We start from the raw sequence: 17,193 nt of genomic DNA on the forward strand, positions 1-17,193 counted from the left end.
TATAAGGCAGGCTTGCTTGTGTATTTTGTAGAAAGTCCCCAGTTGACTGTGGCACCCATTCAGTGGTGAGACTGGCTACATATGTGGCCTGTTTGCCCCTGACTGACTTCTCGTCTCCTACCTTCCCTGGTCCTTACTCGAGTTTCCAATTTGCGGTGTTCTTAACTTAATTCAGTTTCAGTTCACATGGAAAACTCACCCACTGTCACCTATTTAAATAATGTCATGTTAATACCATGTTCATATTAGAGCTTCAGCTGTGTATTCATCTGTTCATAAGCTTTCTCCTTGTAAATTACCTTGTATGGCCTCAAAAATGCTAACTCTATTCTCCAATGTTCCCTACACTCTAAACTTGAAACTTTAAAATAAATCAGAGCTGTTCAACAGCCTGCTGTACCTGGTACACTTCCAACTGGCAGCAGTTAGTGACATCTCTTATTTCGAGGCAGCAAGTTGGTTTAATTTGACATTTTAGTGGGCATGCCAGTTTAAAATTGAGAATTTTGGGGAACTTGAAGGGGTGATTCTAGATGTTAGCAATATTTTTCTTAAGTATTAAGAAATACTATCTGAAGAAGGCAGTTTTTGTAATCAGTTACTTCCCAATTCCTGAAAGCCATGGAAAAAGCAATCAAACATCTTAAGTCCACCCTTTGTTTTACCTTCTCCATCCTCTTGAATTGATTTTGGCTGTGACACAGTGAAACACTGCATTACTTCATACCGCTGGCAAGCTTCTTGGTTCTCGGTGCCTGGCTCATCTGGAGGGTGAATTAGCATTCTGCAGTTAAAGGTATGGCTATTTCGTCGTGTTGCCTCTTGAGGCCAAGGAACTCCATTTACTGTGGAAGAAAAATTGATTATATGGCTTTGAATAAAGCGAAAAAGTACAAACTCTGAAGATACAAAAGACATACCTTTAGCCATCTGCTAATTAGATACTTAGATTAAAAGATAGACAGACCTCTTCAGATCTAACATAATCCTGAGGCAATAGGATACTTATCTTTCTTAGCAAATCTACATGTCTATCAATTAGAAAACTGTAAAATTTCCAACAGATTGCACAGAATTTCCGCCCTCAAAGATAAGGTCTTACAAATAGTCTAATTCATTAACAATCTTTATAAACAGCTAAAGGCAAAAATCAAAAATTAATAGCTTACTAGCTCTTTTACTTAGAATTTTATAGCAGTTAATTAATAAGCTTTTCCGTTTATTTCCAGTTATACTCTGGCAATAAAAAATGATTGAAAACCATAGGTCCATTGTTAAGCAGCTTTAACCTGGCAGGCATGAACTCTTAAGGATGGGCTATGTGTATGTGCACCTTTTTGGGGAGAGGATTCAAAGTTTCTCAAAGGAGTCTGTGATCCAAAAAAATACTTAGAATAGATAAGAGACCAATCTTAGTTTCTCATAACCATTTTTCTTGCACTTAATTTTATTTGCACAGTTTATATTCTACAATACCTTGAATACTGTGGGTAATCAGTAACTTATTAGAAAAAAAATGACTGTGAAAACAGAAATGTCACCTGATTCAATATGAGAAAAGTGAATTCAGTTATAGAAAAGATGTCTGTAGATGTCAAGTGAGAATCACTGCGTAGCAGGTCACCATTGCCCAGTTGAAATGTTATAGCCAAAACATGGTGGCCGTCAGAGGGTTTTTAAGGTTGTCCTCTCACCATTCACAACAGTTTTCTTACCTTATCCTCTGCATTGACACGCCTTCCTTTTTACTATGTATTAATCTAGTGTCATCAACTGTTAGAGGAAATCATGGAAACAAACCTATGCTGGAGTAAGGAGTCTCAGTTCTGCTATGAGCTAGTTGAGAGGTTTGGGTTAATTTCTTAATCTTTGCCTCATCTTTAAAGTGACAGAACCCACTATATTACCTCTAAAATCATTTACACTCTATAATTCTATAACGAAACACATAAGACACCATGATAATTCAAATATCAAACTAGTGATTTTAATAGAAACAGTCATTTCAGGTCCCCAGTTACTATAAACACATACTCATACTCTTCTTTTCAAAGAAATGTCTTTCATTCCATCAAGTAAACAATGTATAAAATAAAGAACTAAGGATAACATTTTATCTGCATGTTTGGTTTGGTTATATAGGATTTCTGGCCAAGGCCCTCCCCCCACTTTTGGAGCACATATTAGGCGGAAGAGTAGGCACATGGCTTACGATGGACGAAAAGCTGGAAATCAGGCCCTACCCATCTACTACGCTGGGCTCCTCTGTAAGTGAACAACCCGTTCAACTACACTTGGAACCCTTGAGTTGAATCCACTTATATCCAAAAATGTTAATTTTAGTACATATGCAATAAGACAGTATATTTCTTCTTTTTTCCTTCTACCTCCATTTTTCTTTTTTCCCTTTGAGCAGGGTGGTGGGAAGGATATGCCTTTGAATCTTTCTTGGACATAATTAAACTGAAAAAAAAAGGTAATTTCGAGCAGAAGCTTCTTGTGGCAAGGCAACCAACTGCTCTGCCTCCCACTACTAGCACATGAGTGCGGCAAAAATCTATGAGCTAGCTGATGACATCCCTCCTTTACAGTTACAGCTCAGGCTGAAACTAAAGCTAAAAGTACTTTAAATACATTAGGCCATATTGGAATAACACTATGTGTTATAAATGCACTAATATTATACATTATACAAGGAGAAGCTACAGAGAGCTCGTATTTCTTTGTACCTAGTGATTTGGGTAGCAGATTCTTCACAAATTCTGCATGATCTCCCACATGCAGTATGCTGTAGACACTGGTGTTCATTAATTCCTCCTGATTGTAACCCAAGTAGCTGGTCACATTCTCCGACACAAATACAATTCTCCCTTCACAGTTCACAACAAAGAAAAAGCCATCCAAAGCCTGCAAAGACAAAAAAAAAAAAAAAAAAAAAAGGGATTGAGTGGTTGGGGGTGAAAAGATGAAAGAAAAATAAGCATATACACTTCTTTATTGAAAAAGAGACCAGAAATATACGTCAAGTTAAAAAAGGGGAGACTAAATAGAAGAGTTAATATTGCATGTTCTCTTTTGAGGGGGCAGGATTTTTAAACAGACTGTACCCTAATATTTCAAGTAGAAATGCATTATTATGTCAACCTTCTTCCTTAGAAAAAAATTCAATGGTAGTAGATGCGAAATAAGTGATTGACCTACGCATTCAGTTGTAAATCTCTAAGCTGTAGGTTCAGAGCTGCTCTCTACCCTCAAGGAACTTGTGGTGGAGGGGGAGAGAGACCCAACATAATAAAACACCAGTGATAAATACAGTGGCAGAGTCATACACAGAGTATTGCATGAGCACAAAGAAGGACACCTAATTTGGGGTCAGGGTGGTGGGCAAAGAAAGGCTCCTTACAGACCCCTATCTTAGTTATAAAAGGAACAGTGGAGGAGGGAAAGAGGTTTGAGGGAAGAACATTCTGGGCAGAGGGAAGAACATGGCAGACAAAAGAACGAAAAAGCAGTTTGGAGTTGCCGGAGTACATGGTACAAAGCAGTCTTGTGGTAGAAGATAGAAATTAAGCTTAATAAACATAATGAAACCCTGGGGCCTCACTCAGTCCTGACAGTCACATACCACAAACCATGTAATTCCAAGAGAAGGTCCGGAATGCAGAGGTGGAAGATGGCACCTTAGTTAGTTATACTCTTTCCATTTATTGCAATATATTGCAGTGTACTTGCTACAGAATGTATGTAAGCAATAGAAACAAGACCTTTAAAAAATTGGACATTTACAGAATTTTGTAACAAGAGAAAAATCCTTTGTATCACATAGGGGTTTGCCAGTTATCTATGGCAAAATATTTAAAAAGAACCATCCAATAATGTTGATGGGCTACGCATTTTTCTTTTTAAACATACGAGTGTCCCAATTTGCTGACCTTTTTTATGATGGCAAGTGGCAATGATAATGTTATTTAACAGATATTTTCCAAATAATAACACACTTAATTTTGTCCCTGCAGGGAAAAAATGAAAATTTAATAAAAATAAGAAGTATACTGCGTTTCAAGAAAACATGCTACAGAGACAGCATGTGAAAATGAATGTTTTAAAATGTTATCATTGTTATGATTATGTTGGTGAAAACGATGTGAATCACTCAAAGATTATCTTCTCAGTTTAAACATTTAGAAACAGAACTTTTTACCTGCTCATAAATCTTCCTATCAGAGTTTCAGTGGGCTTTAAACCCATTTTTTAAAAATGTGCAAATGTAGTATCTTTTGATTCGTTTGATATCAAAGGAGACAAATTTCAATAAAAACCTTTGCATCATCAGTGGATAGGATTTTAAAAATGAGTATCGTAACTTAATAAGTTCAACGATATATTTTTCTATTTCCAACGACCTCATTTTCGTGAGGAGTCTTTTTCAACTAAGACGATTATTTAAACCAAATGTTTAAATAAACTTACAACTACATCTTCAAATCACTGGATTCACATTCAACCAAGATTTTAAAAAAGAATGAAGCACAACCACATTGCTCTCATTAAAAATATTGCTAATATTTTCTTTCAGAAGAACAAAAATAAATAGAACTATTTTTATTTCACCTGACTGTTGTGACTATTTCTCACTTAGTTCAATGCAAAAGGGTGTGATTAATAATCTAAAGATCTCAACACTAAATAAATCCTTTGCTAAATTACTGTAGGTGTAGAGGAGCACAGGAAAGCATCCTCACATCTGACTAGCTCGTTGTCAGATTAGCTATGACTTTCAAAGCAGGTGACCTATATATTTATTTGCCTTGCAGTTTATATGAAATAGGGATAACTGAAATACATATGCACTGATTTAAAAAAAAATAATTTATTAGGGTGGATGTATCAATTTTTTAAAAGTAGATCTAAAAATTCTTTAAAATGTTCGTAGGTATTAATTCGATCAGTGTAAATTCAATTTAAATTTTTTTCTCTTTGTGGTCTCTCAAGAATTTAATAAAGAACAGCTTGGGTATAACAAAGCATCCCAGTTCAGAGCAAAAAAACAGGATCGACATTGAAAGACAAGCAAGTAAAAGCTGGCTATTTCAAGAAACAAAAAGTGAACCACTTTCAAGGGCTACCCCACCCAACTACTTCAGCATTACCTTCTCCTTTTTTAAATCTACTTTTCAGGGCATCCTTCTGGGCTCCCCATTCTCCGTGGAGACCCTGTCTACCCTCAAAGCCACAGTCAGTCTCTCCCTTGCTTTCTTCCGTTTCCATGTCTGTCTCTGGATATCTCTGGAAGTTACCCATTGTCTGGGGAGGGGCTGGGAGAGACTGGGACCCACTCCCAGAACCATCTCTCCCTAATCTGAAGACTGGCCAGTGGTGGGCTTGGGGCTGGTGTGCAGACTCCCAGCACCAGCAAGGCCCAGGGATCCCCCTGGACTAGCCCATGCGATTATATTTAAGGCATTGACTAAATCCGGAGGCCTTAACCATTCTCCTCCCTTGCAGCAGGCCTGGGTCCCTGCAGTCTCCTGTTTCCACAGACTCACTGGGGCTTCTCCAAGTTCTCCTCCCATTGACTGCACCCGGCCTCTTCGCCAGGCCAGGAAGTTATTCTAGTAACTGGCCTCTGGAATATGCAGCTGGGTGCCCTGACTGGCAGTGCAGACCTTTCCCCCGGTCTCCGCTTGGCCTCGTTTACATGGACTTGTCATTTCATCTGTGAAGTGTGGGACACCGCATTTCTCTGGAGCTTCCCCAGAAAAGGCTGGCTTAGAAAACAGGTTGACAAAGGGTCCACCTTAGTTGCAGAGCTGTCCTGCTGACCCTTCTCCTGAGACGCAGAGAGCCTTTTTGCTTAAAAATGCCTATTTTTTAAAATTATAAATGAAATATATACCTGCAAAAAATTTTGAAATACGAAAATGAAGTAGACAGATGTTCTGCCAAAATCCCACCCCCAAGAGATTGGTAACATTTCAGGGACTATTCTTTGAGACTAATCCTATGAATATACAAATATCTCTAATTTCTAAAAGTATATCTGATTAATATAATCGGCTAATACTTGTTCTGATTTAACAAGTTTCTCTCATACGTTGTACATATAATAACTTCCAAGTGTGCTCCTGGGAAGGAATCCTCCTGCTTCTCTAAGTCCTGACAACTGGTCTTACACCGAACTGCAAGAAGGAGAAGATAACAAATGCCTGTCCATTTGGTACAACATAATCATCTGAGGGGTTTTTCTCTCTGCTCAGGAGATCACCCTTGGGTCTGACAGTGGGGTTCACGGTGGCCAACGCTTTTCACAGAGCCCCAGTTTTAAATGACTACACAATCTGCTCTATCACCTAAATGACAATCCCTAGTCAAAGTTCTGGAATAAAACACATAATTCTCAACAATTTTATAGCCTCTGAAGGGAAAAAGACAAGTATATGTAGTTATAATACAGTACAACAGAGGAATTCATAAAGGTTAAACACTAGTGTGAAGCGCCCCAAATGGGTGAAGAGATGGTTCCCATCGGGAAGGCTTCCTGGGAGAAGGCCACACTACACCTGAGCCGAGGCTGGGAGGACACGGAGCAGTAACTCTGGCTGAACAAGAGGCTGAAAGGATGTTCAAAACAGAGGAAACAGCTCAGAGGTTAAAAAAAAAAAAAGGAATCACTTTGTATTTACTTGTCATATTTGTGTTACATTTAACAGTGATAATTGTTTTTGAAAGCTTCAAGGAATTAGCAAAAAAGTAAGGAACTTACCCTAAAGGTGATGGAGATTACCTTGAAGGTACTATTTTTAAGCAGGAGAGTGACAAGATCTACTTTTACAAAGATCCTTCTGGCAGTGGGTGTGGCGTGGAAATTGAAAGCAAGGAGACCAATTGCAATGCTACTCTGAGAGCCTGAATTAAGCAATGTCAGTGGAAGTGATAGAAGAGAATGTGACAGAAGCAGAACAGACAGCATTTGGTCACCTTGCCGCTGTGGGAACAAGCTTTTAGGGTAACTATTAATGACTTTAGGGTTCTGGTGGATAAGTACCTTTCTCTGACAAAGGAGAGTCAAGAGGGAAAAAATCTAGTTTTTTATTTTTTGACCTTTTTCTTTTAAACAGAAAGAGACAGATTATAAATTTAGTTTTAGAAATGTATTTGAAATGACAGGAATATTCAGATAAAGATGTTCAAAAGGCTGCAGGATATAATGAAAGGGAAGCTCTGAAGAGAGATCTTGGCTAAAGGTAGACATTTGTGATTTCAGGTACACATACAGTAAGTAGTATCATTTGCTTTTGTTTGTTTTTTGTTTTTAACTACAATCATCTTTTCTCCTTCCATGGACTATCTGATTTCCTTTGGGGAGTTACTTGTTACCCATTAAATAAAGTCTTGTGGGAGAATTACAAAAAGACAAACATGGCAGGAATATATGCATTCTAGCTGCAAGGCACTGCCCAAATGGGTCTTTCTGAGAGACCATTTGTATAGTTTCTGCTTTCTAACCTCCTTAAGATATCTTGATGTCAACCTATTTCCAAGCATGGTTCTGTGATATCCAAATAGCATTCCAATAAATACACAGTTACTTAATTTAGTCAGAATTGGTGTCTGTTGCTTGAATCCAGAGAATCCTAATTGATATTCTACACACACACACATACACATGTGCGCACACAAACATATGAATACATCATGTAGACTTAGACGTACATGAAAATAAAACTGCTCAGGAAATGTGCATAGCATTTTTTTTTTTTTTAAAGAAGAGTCAAGGCCATAATGCTGGAGGACGTTAACTTTTAAGAGGAAGGTAAAGAAAGAGAAATGTGAGGAAGAGGCTGAGGAGCAGCTAGAGAAGGAGACGGTTCTATCAAAGGCGTCACAGGGTGAGTTTTAAGGAAGAGGGAGTGGGTAGTGGTATCACGAGCCATGCAGCTATGCAGGGAACGGTATAAAGTGAGGTAAGGAGGCCTGGATGCACATGAAGGGGTAGGGAGACCTCCATGATGAAAACAAGGTTTTTCTTGGTGAGCAGTGAGAAATAAGGAGTGTTAGAGCCAGATAATGCAAAGCTTTGAATAGGAGGCAAAGGAATTTAAACAGCAAAGAACAATGGAAAATGAGGAGGTTAAATGCCTGTACTGATGAATACTTATTATGGGCCAAGTAACAAACATGTGTTGAATAAACAAATTCTAATACCACTCTCTCTTTAAAGTATGAGGAAATTACCTCCAATACCTTCATTCTTAACTCATGCTACCTTTATTTTATGTTTAAAAAATGAGGGAGGAGGGAATAAATTGGAAACTGTATGGTGACAAATTCTCGTATTATGGTGGATGTTTGGTGATGTTTTAGATGTCTAGATCTTCCATACTGTGAAAGAGAACTTTCTGCAATGTTGGAAATGTTCTATACCTACGTTATCCAGTACGCCAACCATTAACCACGTGTGGGTCCTGAGCATTTTAAATATGGCTGGTGAGACTGAAGCACGGAGCTTTTCATTGTATTTAACTTCGAACGGCCACATGTGGCTAGTGGCTATCTTACTGCACAGTGCAGCTCTAGACTGCAGCCTGGAAGACTCAATGGACAATCTCCTGGTGGCTCTTCCACCGCCTCTTCACAGCTGCCCTGGATTAGATGCTGTCAAGTTTAGGAAACCAGAATAGGGTTGTGGGACAGAAAGGTTGTCCATGAGGCCACTTTGGAGTTCCTAAAAGTTGGTAACTTTATAAATAATAATATTTGCTCCTTGGAGAAAAGAACCTAAATACATTTCTGTTTTGAGTTTTTGGAATTTTTAATCTGGTGTGTTTTTTCATATTTGAAAATGCTTCCCTAATGACATTTAATTCATGTGTTATAATTTTCCTTTGATTCATAATGGTTTCAGGGTAATAATTTCAACAGCCAAAAAAAAAAAATCTTACTTTGTCATCTTCTTATACCATTTTTGGAAGGATGTTTTCCTGTCATTTTCTGTGAATTTTAAAGTGCTGTGGACTTTTCTCATACAGCAATAACAAATGTTTATATAAATTAAACTACTACTAGTAGTAGTATTCTGTCTTCAGTTGTGCTGTATTCAGATTGTGGATAATCTATTTGCTCTCCTTGCTGATTTCTGTGGTTTCTGAAGAATGTGTGGTGAAACTAGGATTTAAATGATTACCATCTTCCTACAGAACTCCAGAAATCAAGGCCCTCTATATCTTATACTTCTTCAGTATCTCAAATGACATTACATGCAGAAAATAAATTTAATAAATATTAATTAATTGAAAGGAGATACAAAGTCCTGAGGCCAGTTTTAAATTTAAGGCATTAAGAAGGCAGGTAGAACCCCCATAGAAAAACTAGAGACTATGAAAAGACTAGACTCCTAACATCCTGCAGAGCAGCGGAGATAAAGCCATAAGAGCCAGGATAAATCAAGTCGTCAGGAAGAGCCCAAATGTAACCAAGTAGTGGGATGGTGACAGGGACCAAGTAGGAGGAAGAGAGGGGTGGAAGTGGGAAATGAGCCAAAAGTACTTTTCTTTCTTTAACTTATTTTCCTCTAACAGCTTATATTAAACATTTTCAAAACACAGCAAAGTTGGAAGACTTTTATAGTGAGCATCTGTATGTCCACCACCTAGAGTCTACCATTAACATTTTTACTATACTTGTTACAGTACTGTTTCCAAAATGCAGTCATGTGCCATGCGATCAATTTAATGAGTTGTGAAAAGAATATAATAAAAAAAATGAGAGTTCATTACACTTGGTAGCTTCCCTCTCCCAGTTTTATGTGGATGCACTGGCTCAGAGAGTAGTTTCTATTCAGTTTCAATGACCAATGTCTTTTACATTTTACAATTCTAAAAAATATATGTTTGTTCCCCTAATAAAAATCATAAAAACCAATAGTCTAAAAAGTAACAAAGTACTTGTATAACTTAGAGGGGAAATAAAGAATTCAGATTTTGAGGTCGAGAAGTTGCTAATAGTCGAGTCAAAAATATTTAACAGCCTGTTAAAAGTACAGGAGTGGAGTATGGGAAGAGGTTAAAGCAAGAAGTACATATTTGGGTATCATTGCTAGAGGTGAAAGGTGAAGCAAAGAGAATACATGATTTTTCTGGAACCAGAAAAGCAAGAACTGAATTTGGGGAATGTTCTCATCAGCAGTGTTGGTAGACAGAATTTTGGATAACAGAAAAACACAGAAATAGTTAGGGTAAGACGAAAAAATGTATAAAGTTAGAAAATAAAAAGACCTGTATAATTGAGTTGTTATGAAGACTTCACCAGAAAGGAGGGTCTTGAGGTACGATAAGGGAAGGAGAATTTATATAAAATATATGTTATATTCTTTATAGATATGAAATATAAATATATGTATATGAATACACATATGTATATAATAAACATATACATAAATAAAATTAGGCCTAGAGATAGAAAAGCATACACTGTGGGGAATAGTGTGTATATGCACATATATATGTGTTATTAAACATTTATGTCTGAGAGGGAACATTTAAGGTGATAAGCCTGCTTGGAAATAAAACATCTGTGTTGAGAATAGAGGGAGTACAGACTAAAGAGAAAAGGCAGGGGTGAAAACTACACAGTAATTACAAAGTAATTCCCATTTAAAAGTTCTTTACTTTAAAAAGTTTATAGAGGGTTGTTAAAATAGTACATTCTCTTACAATATTTACATAAACAACAAATTTTTTAGTCAGGAAACTTTTCAGGAAAACGCTTCATTAAAGTGAGGCATCCCTATCAAAAGTGAAATTCTACAGTAGACAGGATGGATAGCACTAGCTCGCTAAATAATTCTATTTTATTTTCCCAACAAGTCCTAACCACCACAGAAATAAATGGCAAAGGCATACAATAGGTCTCATATTTTCATCTGACTAGAATGCCTTTATTAAAATTTCTTATGTTCATTATTCACATTTAATTCTGAAATAGTAATAACTGTCAAAATAGTTTCCAAAATAAAATGATTATTGAAGTTCTTTAAACCTTTACTTTGTTTTATAATTTATTAATTTAACATAAGACACAAAAGAAGATAAAGAAAAAACCAAATTGGCTAGAACAAAGATTTTGGTCACTTTCTGAGTTAATGAGAACAGCTACCTCTAAAAGAAGAGGTCCCAAGGATTCCTTTTCTATCACTCCTTGACTACTCGAAGAGATGTCTGATTTCTGTACTTCATCATCAGTTGTTGATTTCTCTATAATGAAGAACCAAAACAGTCACACATCCAAAAAGCGTTCATTTCCATAATACCAAGTTTAAGAATATACAGATTCACCAAGTTTCAGATTCAAATAACATGTATTTATTATCTAGGCACTTTCACATTTAATCATAATTATATTCATTTTATGGACAATAAAATTGAGGGTCACAAAGTTTAAGTATGGTCCCAAATAATATAACTAATAAGGGGAAGTAGGACGATTTGAATTCTGATCTACCATGTCCACTGGTCCAATAGTTAAGAAAAATGGTACAAAATATAGCCTTTAAAAAAAGTCTAGGGGGCGGCCAGATGGCTCAGTTGGTTAGAGCACGAGCTCTCAACAATAAGGTTGCCGGTTCAATTCCCGCATGGGATGGTGGGCTGCGCCCCTTGCAACCAAAGATTGAAAATGGCCACTGGACTTGGAGGGCTGCACCCTCCATAACTAGACTTGGAGCTGATGGGCCCTGGAGAAACACACTGTTCCCCAATATTCCCCAACAAAATAAAAAAAATAAATAAATACGTAATGGTTATGTTAAAAAACAACAAGAAACAGGATTTCAAGATCCAGGGCAATTGCATTAAAAAAAAAAAGTCTAAACCAAAAGTTTTAAAGAAATGAACAAATTGCAATAGAACGATTATTTCCCCCATTATCCTTTTCTGATTTGATCAACCGCCATGAAGAGAGAGTGAAGATATGATTTTTCCATTTGTGAGTCTGCATGAAGTAGCTAACCTTCCACATTCATGTCATGATGATCTGATTGATAAAACTGTAACTGCTAAGTGATATGAAATTCTTTTGGGAGGTGATATTGAAATCATCCATCCATCATCTTAAAGCAGCATCGTACTTAAATAAAAGTTTCTAATCTCTCAGACTAGTTAGTTCACCAGAAGCCAAATATGGTATTATTGAATACAGATTCATTGTTTTACTTTAAAATATCAAATATTTCAAATATCAAAAAAAAAATACAGAAAATGACATAGCATACATTCACATAGCCACCATTCATTTTTCACAGATGTTAACGTTATTTGCTTTAGGTCTTTTCTCTTTAAATAAATATAATGCTTCAAATAGAGCTAAAGCTGCCATTTCTCCTCTGTCCGTTTTCAGAAGTAACTAGTATTCTAAGGTCAGCATAATATCTAAGCATGTTTTTATGCTTAAACTACATATGTATGATATATGAACAATATTTTGTGGGTGTAAAGTGGTATCTCATTGTGGTTTTGATTTGCATTTCTCTCATGGCTAGTGATACTGAGCATGTTTTTCATGTGCTTATTATTGGTCATTTGTATGTCTTAGGAGCAATGTCTATTCATGTGCCTATTTTTAATTGGGTTGTTGTTTTGAATGTTTAACTTTATAGCATCTTATTCTTGTTTCATGGATGAAATATCTTCCCTTTTGTCTCTGAGGGGCTATTTGCTTCTTCTAAATTTTCTTCTGCTCCCTGTGCTGTCTCTGCTTCCTCTGAATTCCCTTTTTTCTGTTTGTTTGCTTAGTTTGTTCTCTTTTTATAACAGGTTTTCCTCAAATATTTGGACTTTTACTCATATTAAAGAATGAGGAACTAAAGTTGGGACTGGCAGCTGGGTGAGGAATGGGAGCAAGGAGAGGAGCTGATTTTTTTTCATTTGGGAATCATTTTGTGTGTCTTTTCCTTTGGACTGTTCAAGTTCCCCAAAGGAATCCTACCACCTTCGGCTTAGGGGCTGAGACCAAACAAGGGGCCACATGCCTCTGGTTGGCTCTCCACTTTACAGGCTCACAATACCAGTCTCTCCTGTCTGCTAAATCCGTTGTCACTAACTAGCCATTATCTAGCTTCTAAAATCTTAAAATCATATCACCAATCATTTTAAACATATTTGTTTATAGTCTTTTCACATTGCTGCTATTAATTTTAAGTTCTTTTTGGATCTAGTTCTTCTGTTTGTTATTTGTGCTCTTACTCACCACAGATTATTCCCTCATATGTTATATAAATTTTTAGTATAAAATCACCTTGTGTCAGAAGCACTTTTTGGGAATCCTATGGGACAGGCGAGGGAGTGATTTGCTTTTGTTTCTGGTAGGCAACCCGGGTTTTTGTGGTGTGGGGTCCCCGGGAAATATGGATATAAATATAAATCATAAAAATAAATCAAGGTTTTTTCCCCAGAGCCCAGGCACGGACAAGCTTACTATTCAAATGGAGGGATTTTCCTATCGCTGAGTGTCTTCAACTCTGTGCCAGAGCCTCAGGTCGGACACCACCATGTGTGTCTCCTGACTCTATGCCCAATGATACCGGTCCTATAACCTCCCAAGGCAAGTCGTTTTCAAGTGAACTTAATAAGCCATTTGTTGTAACAAGAAGGCTCTCAGATTTATTTTCTAAAATAAATAGTATCTAAACAAAAATGTTTCTTTACCAAAATTATGAAGTTCAATGTCATTTCTTAATAAAAAATAAAAATATCGATTGTCAATATCTTAATAACAATGCGGAAAGCCATGTTTTGTTTTATTTTTACCTTGTTCCATTCTCTTCATTAGCTGTATCTGATCGACTGTCTTCTTCAAAATCTTGCATTTGTCTGGTTTTACACTCAAGCTGTCAATGTCACTGATGTTTGCAGACAATAACTCAGCTAGCTCTTCTAAGTATTTATTTTCTTGCTCCCTGCGCCTCTTTTCAGTGCTGTCACACAAAGAAAATCCAGTTAGCGTACATTTCTTCTACTATATTTCCTTTTCTGATCAAATATTTAATGTTTACACATTTAGAGAGATCCCTATTTTTATCCAGAATATAAAACCAGATTTAGGAAACAATTTCACATCTAAAAAACAGATATTACAAAATACCAAAGTGCGGAAAATAATTCTGACTAAAATACATAAAGAGAATGACTGATGTCACAGATGTATTCCTCAATGATGCATAGACATCGACTATTTTAATAACCAATGAATAGTAGATATTAAAAGGATGCAAACAGTACGTATACTGTTTGCATTTGGAATTATTTTATGTTTTAAATAATAACTCCTTGAAACAAAAATAAAATCTAAATTTTCAAATGCAAATAAGTTATAATTAGAAATCTAGTAAACTCTTGATTCTTATAATGATTAGACTACTTGTTGACCTCATCCAAAAGAAAAAAGGATCCATCCAAATAGTAAAAAAGAACTAATAATAATCAATAATTAGAGACAGGTACAGAGAACAAAATCTTTAATGTATAACTTTGTTCTAAAAAATTGAAAATACCACCTACTTATAAGTTTTCATAAATATAATAAAAATCACACTCGATTTGTCTGAAAGCAAAATAATGAGAACAAAGGATAACAGTGCAAACAACTAGCACCTTACATTCAGTCAAATGTATTGAATGAATATTGTTTATTTTTGTTTTCCAGTGTTTACCCCGGCTTACTTAGCCAAGTCATCAGGCAATTTGCTTTATGTAACACATACAAAGACAGTGAAGTATTACTTTGAAATGAATTTTTCTATTACCAAATTAACATAAGAAAGATGGATCACAAGTAACTTTGTTTTATAAGCACCAATCAAAATCATTTGACTGCATGTAACAGTGGTTAAAAAAAAAAAAAAAAAAAGAAGTGAAAAGGGAAAAATAGGTTGCTAAAAAGCTCATAATTGGCAACAATTAAAATACCATTTACTTTTCTTAATAAAAAGACTATAAAAGCGATAGCATTTACATAACATAGTAAGTTGAAAAACAATTCAACTAATCAAATGTATTTACCTACATAAAACAAACTACTTCTAAATGGTATACCTCCTAAAACAAATCCAAACTGTAAATCTGTAACAATCACACATTCTGTCTTTATCTTGTAAATCTTTCCTTAAAGAGTGAGTCCCATTTTACTTAGTAAAACTCATATAACTTCCACAGCAAGTACATGCAGCAAGGTATTCTGGCAAATTTCACGCCAACACATTGAAAACTAGGCATGAAGACAATGAGTTACGTACACTTTGATATATATAAGGTTTTAGAGAACTCCAGCTCTATCTACAACCTGATAGTGCTTTGGAGCACATCTGCTTTTATGTTAGAGAAACTAATTGATTTTAGACTTATTTAGTAGATTCAGTCTAAAGTATGATCTGTTTAAATCTATGGGTCTAAATTTCAATAAGAGTCCATTGGATTTACTTGATAGGACTCCCAAATCTGTTTTTGACATTAACTTCTGTGTAAAACTGAAGTGCTTGAAACCACTATAGAGTAAAAGAAAAAGAAAAAAGAAAGTGATAGAATAGGCAGGATAGGCAAACAGAGAGGTGACAGAGGAAGCAAGAAGCTAAAAGTAATGAAATGGTGAAGTGTCTATAAAATGACTTAAGAATGAGACTAGGAAAATCACCATGAAATGAAATAACTAATAAGCAAGGATGGAAAATGAGAGCAGATATATTCAAATAAAGTCAAAACTGAAGAAGAGGTGGAAATGACAAAAAAAATTCTACCTTAATGGAAAAAATTCTACCTTATTTTAAAGGCTTTCTTTATTACTTTGGGCCACCTACATTTCTCCTCTCACTAACCCACTTTATTTCCATTTATATTGCATAGTTAATACTTCTATGAGTTAACTGCTTATGTATCTTTTTTTCATCAACGTGTTAGTTTTTCAACAAATGCTTCTATAGTCATTATGTGCCAGACAACCATGTACATTAGACTTAGCCCCCCATTAGCAGGAAAATGGAAAAGGAAACAGGCCATTATCATACTATGTGACAACATTGTAATACTACAGAAGCACACAGAGATGGCCCCTAGGCCTAGAGAATAAGATGTCTAAATTTAGTGGTTGGGAGAGATTGGTTTCCTAAAAGAAAAAAAAAACAAACTCTTCCATAGGTAAAAGTGAGAGTGAAAATGTCAAGTTAAAGAACCTATAAGTAGTTAGTATGGATGAACTACAGATGATAAGAAATACAAGGGCAGGAGATGAGACCCTGGCCAGATCACAAGGACTCTTTCAGGCCATGATGCAGAGCATGATACATTGCTTAAAAGTACAAATTCAAACTTCCTGTCATTTACTAGTTATGTAACACTGGATGAGCTACTTAACAACAATTTAACTTCTCTAAGCTTTAATTTCCGTATCTGTAAAACAGGGATAATGACATTAATTACCTCTTTGGGTTTTGTGAGGATTAAGCAGATGATACACGCAAAATGCTTGGCAAGAGTTCCTGGCATACTCTTATACTTGTATACTCGTATATTATCAGCTCAATAAATGTTATCTACTATCATCACTACTACTATAAATGTTATCTACTATGATTATGATTATTTATTTTCAGGGTAAGGGAGAGCTGAGAAGGGTTTAAGAAGAATGAATAGCATGACAGATTTGTAAGCTTCTTAAAGATGGAAAACACGTCTCACTTCACTTACATCCTTATAACATCACGCACATGGTGCTGGTTGAACAGTAGGCATTTACTAAGCACCTGTTGATTTGAACTAGAAATGTTACACAAGTATAAGGCACAGCTACCCACCATTTTAACATTAGCATTTTAATCCTCATTCTCTGAGAATAGTTAAGGAATGGAGAAGAGGTAACAGGAAGCAGATACAAGGCATCTTGCCCCAACAGACAATTACTGAGAAACTCTCCTATCCAGGGCTTCTGGACACAAGGCTGGCAATACCCTGAGGTCTAACATATGCTCTTTATGATTAATGAGTTCACAATCTGTTTGGGGAGACAGCATACAATAACAAAACCAAAAGAAACACACTACAAGGTCGTTCATGCACAAACTCAACCAGTTTCAAAATCACAAATTTTTAGTTTACCATATCAAAAATATAACTTTTGAAAAACTGAAGCCCTGAAGAAGGGCTTTACTTA

At 36.0% G+C, this 17,193-nt stretch overlaps 1 protein-coding gene across 9 annotated transcripts in view; it reads right to left on the reverse strand.

Annotated features, from left to right (window-relative positions):
• NCOA1 (nuclear receptor coactivator 1) overlaps positions 1 to 17,193 on the reverse strand; it is a 216,280-nt gene that overhangs the window by 63,458 nt on the left and 135,629 nt on the right. For all 9 annotated transcript variants that reach the window (XM_088796268.1, XM_088796267.1, XM_088796265.1 and 6 more), the window contains 4 exons: positions 13,803 to 13,969; positions 11,155 to 11,252; positions 2,730 to 2,907; positions 666 to 845 (listed from right to left, as the gene is read on the reverse strand). In XM_088796268.1, the coding sequence (XP_088652394.1) occupies positions 666 to 845; positions 2,730 to 2,907; positions 11,155 to 11,252; positions 13,803 to 13,969 (623 nt within the window). The remainder of the gene's footprint in view (positions 1 to 665; positions 846 to 2,729; positions 2,908 to 11,154; positions 11,253 to 13,802; positions 13,970 to 17,193) is intronic.

This window comes from Rhinolophus sinicus, chromosome 2, assembly GCF_057876585.1.
Source record: "Rhinolophus sinicus isolate RSI-liver-muscle chromosome 2, RSI-T2T, whole genome shotgun sequence".
Lineage (NCBI taxonomy): Eukaryota > Metazoa > Chordata > Mammalia > Chiroptera > Rhinolophidae > Rhinolophus > Rhinolophus sinicus.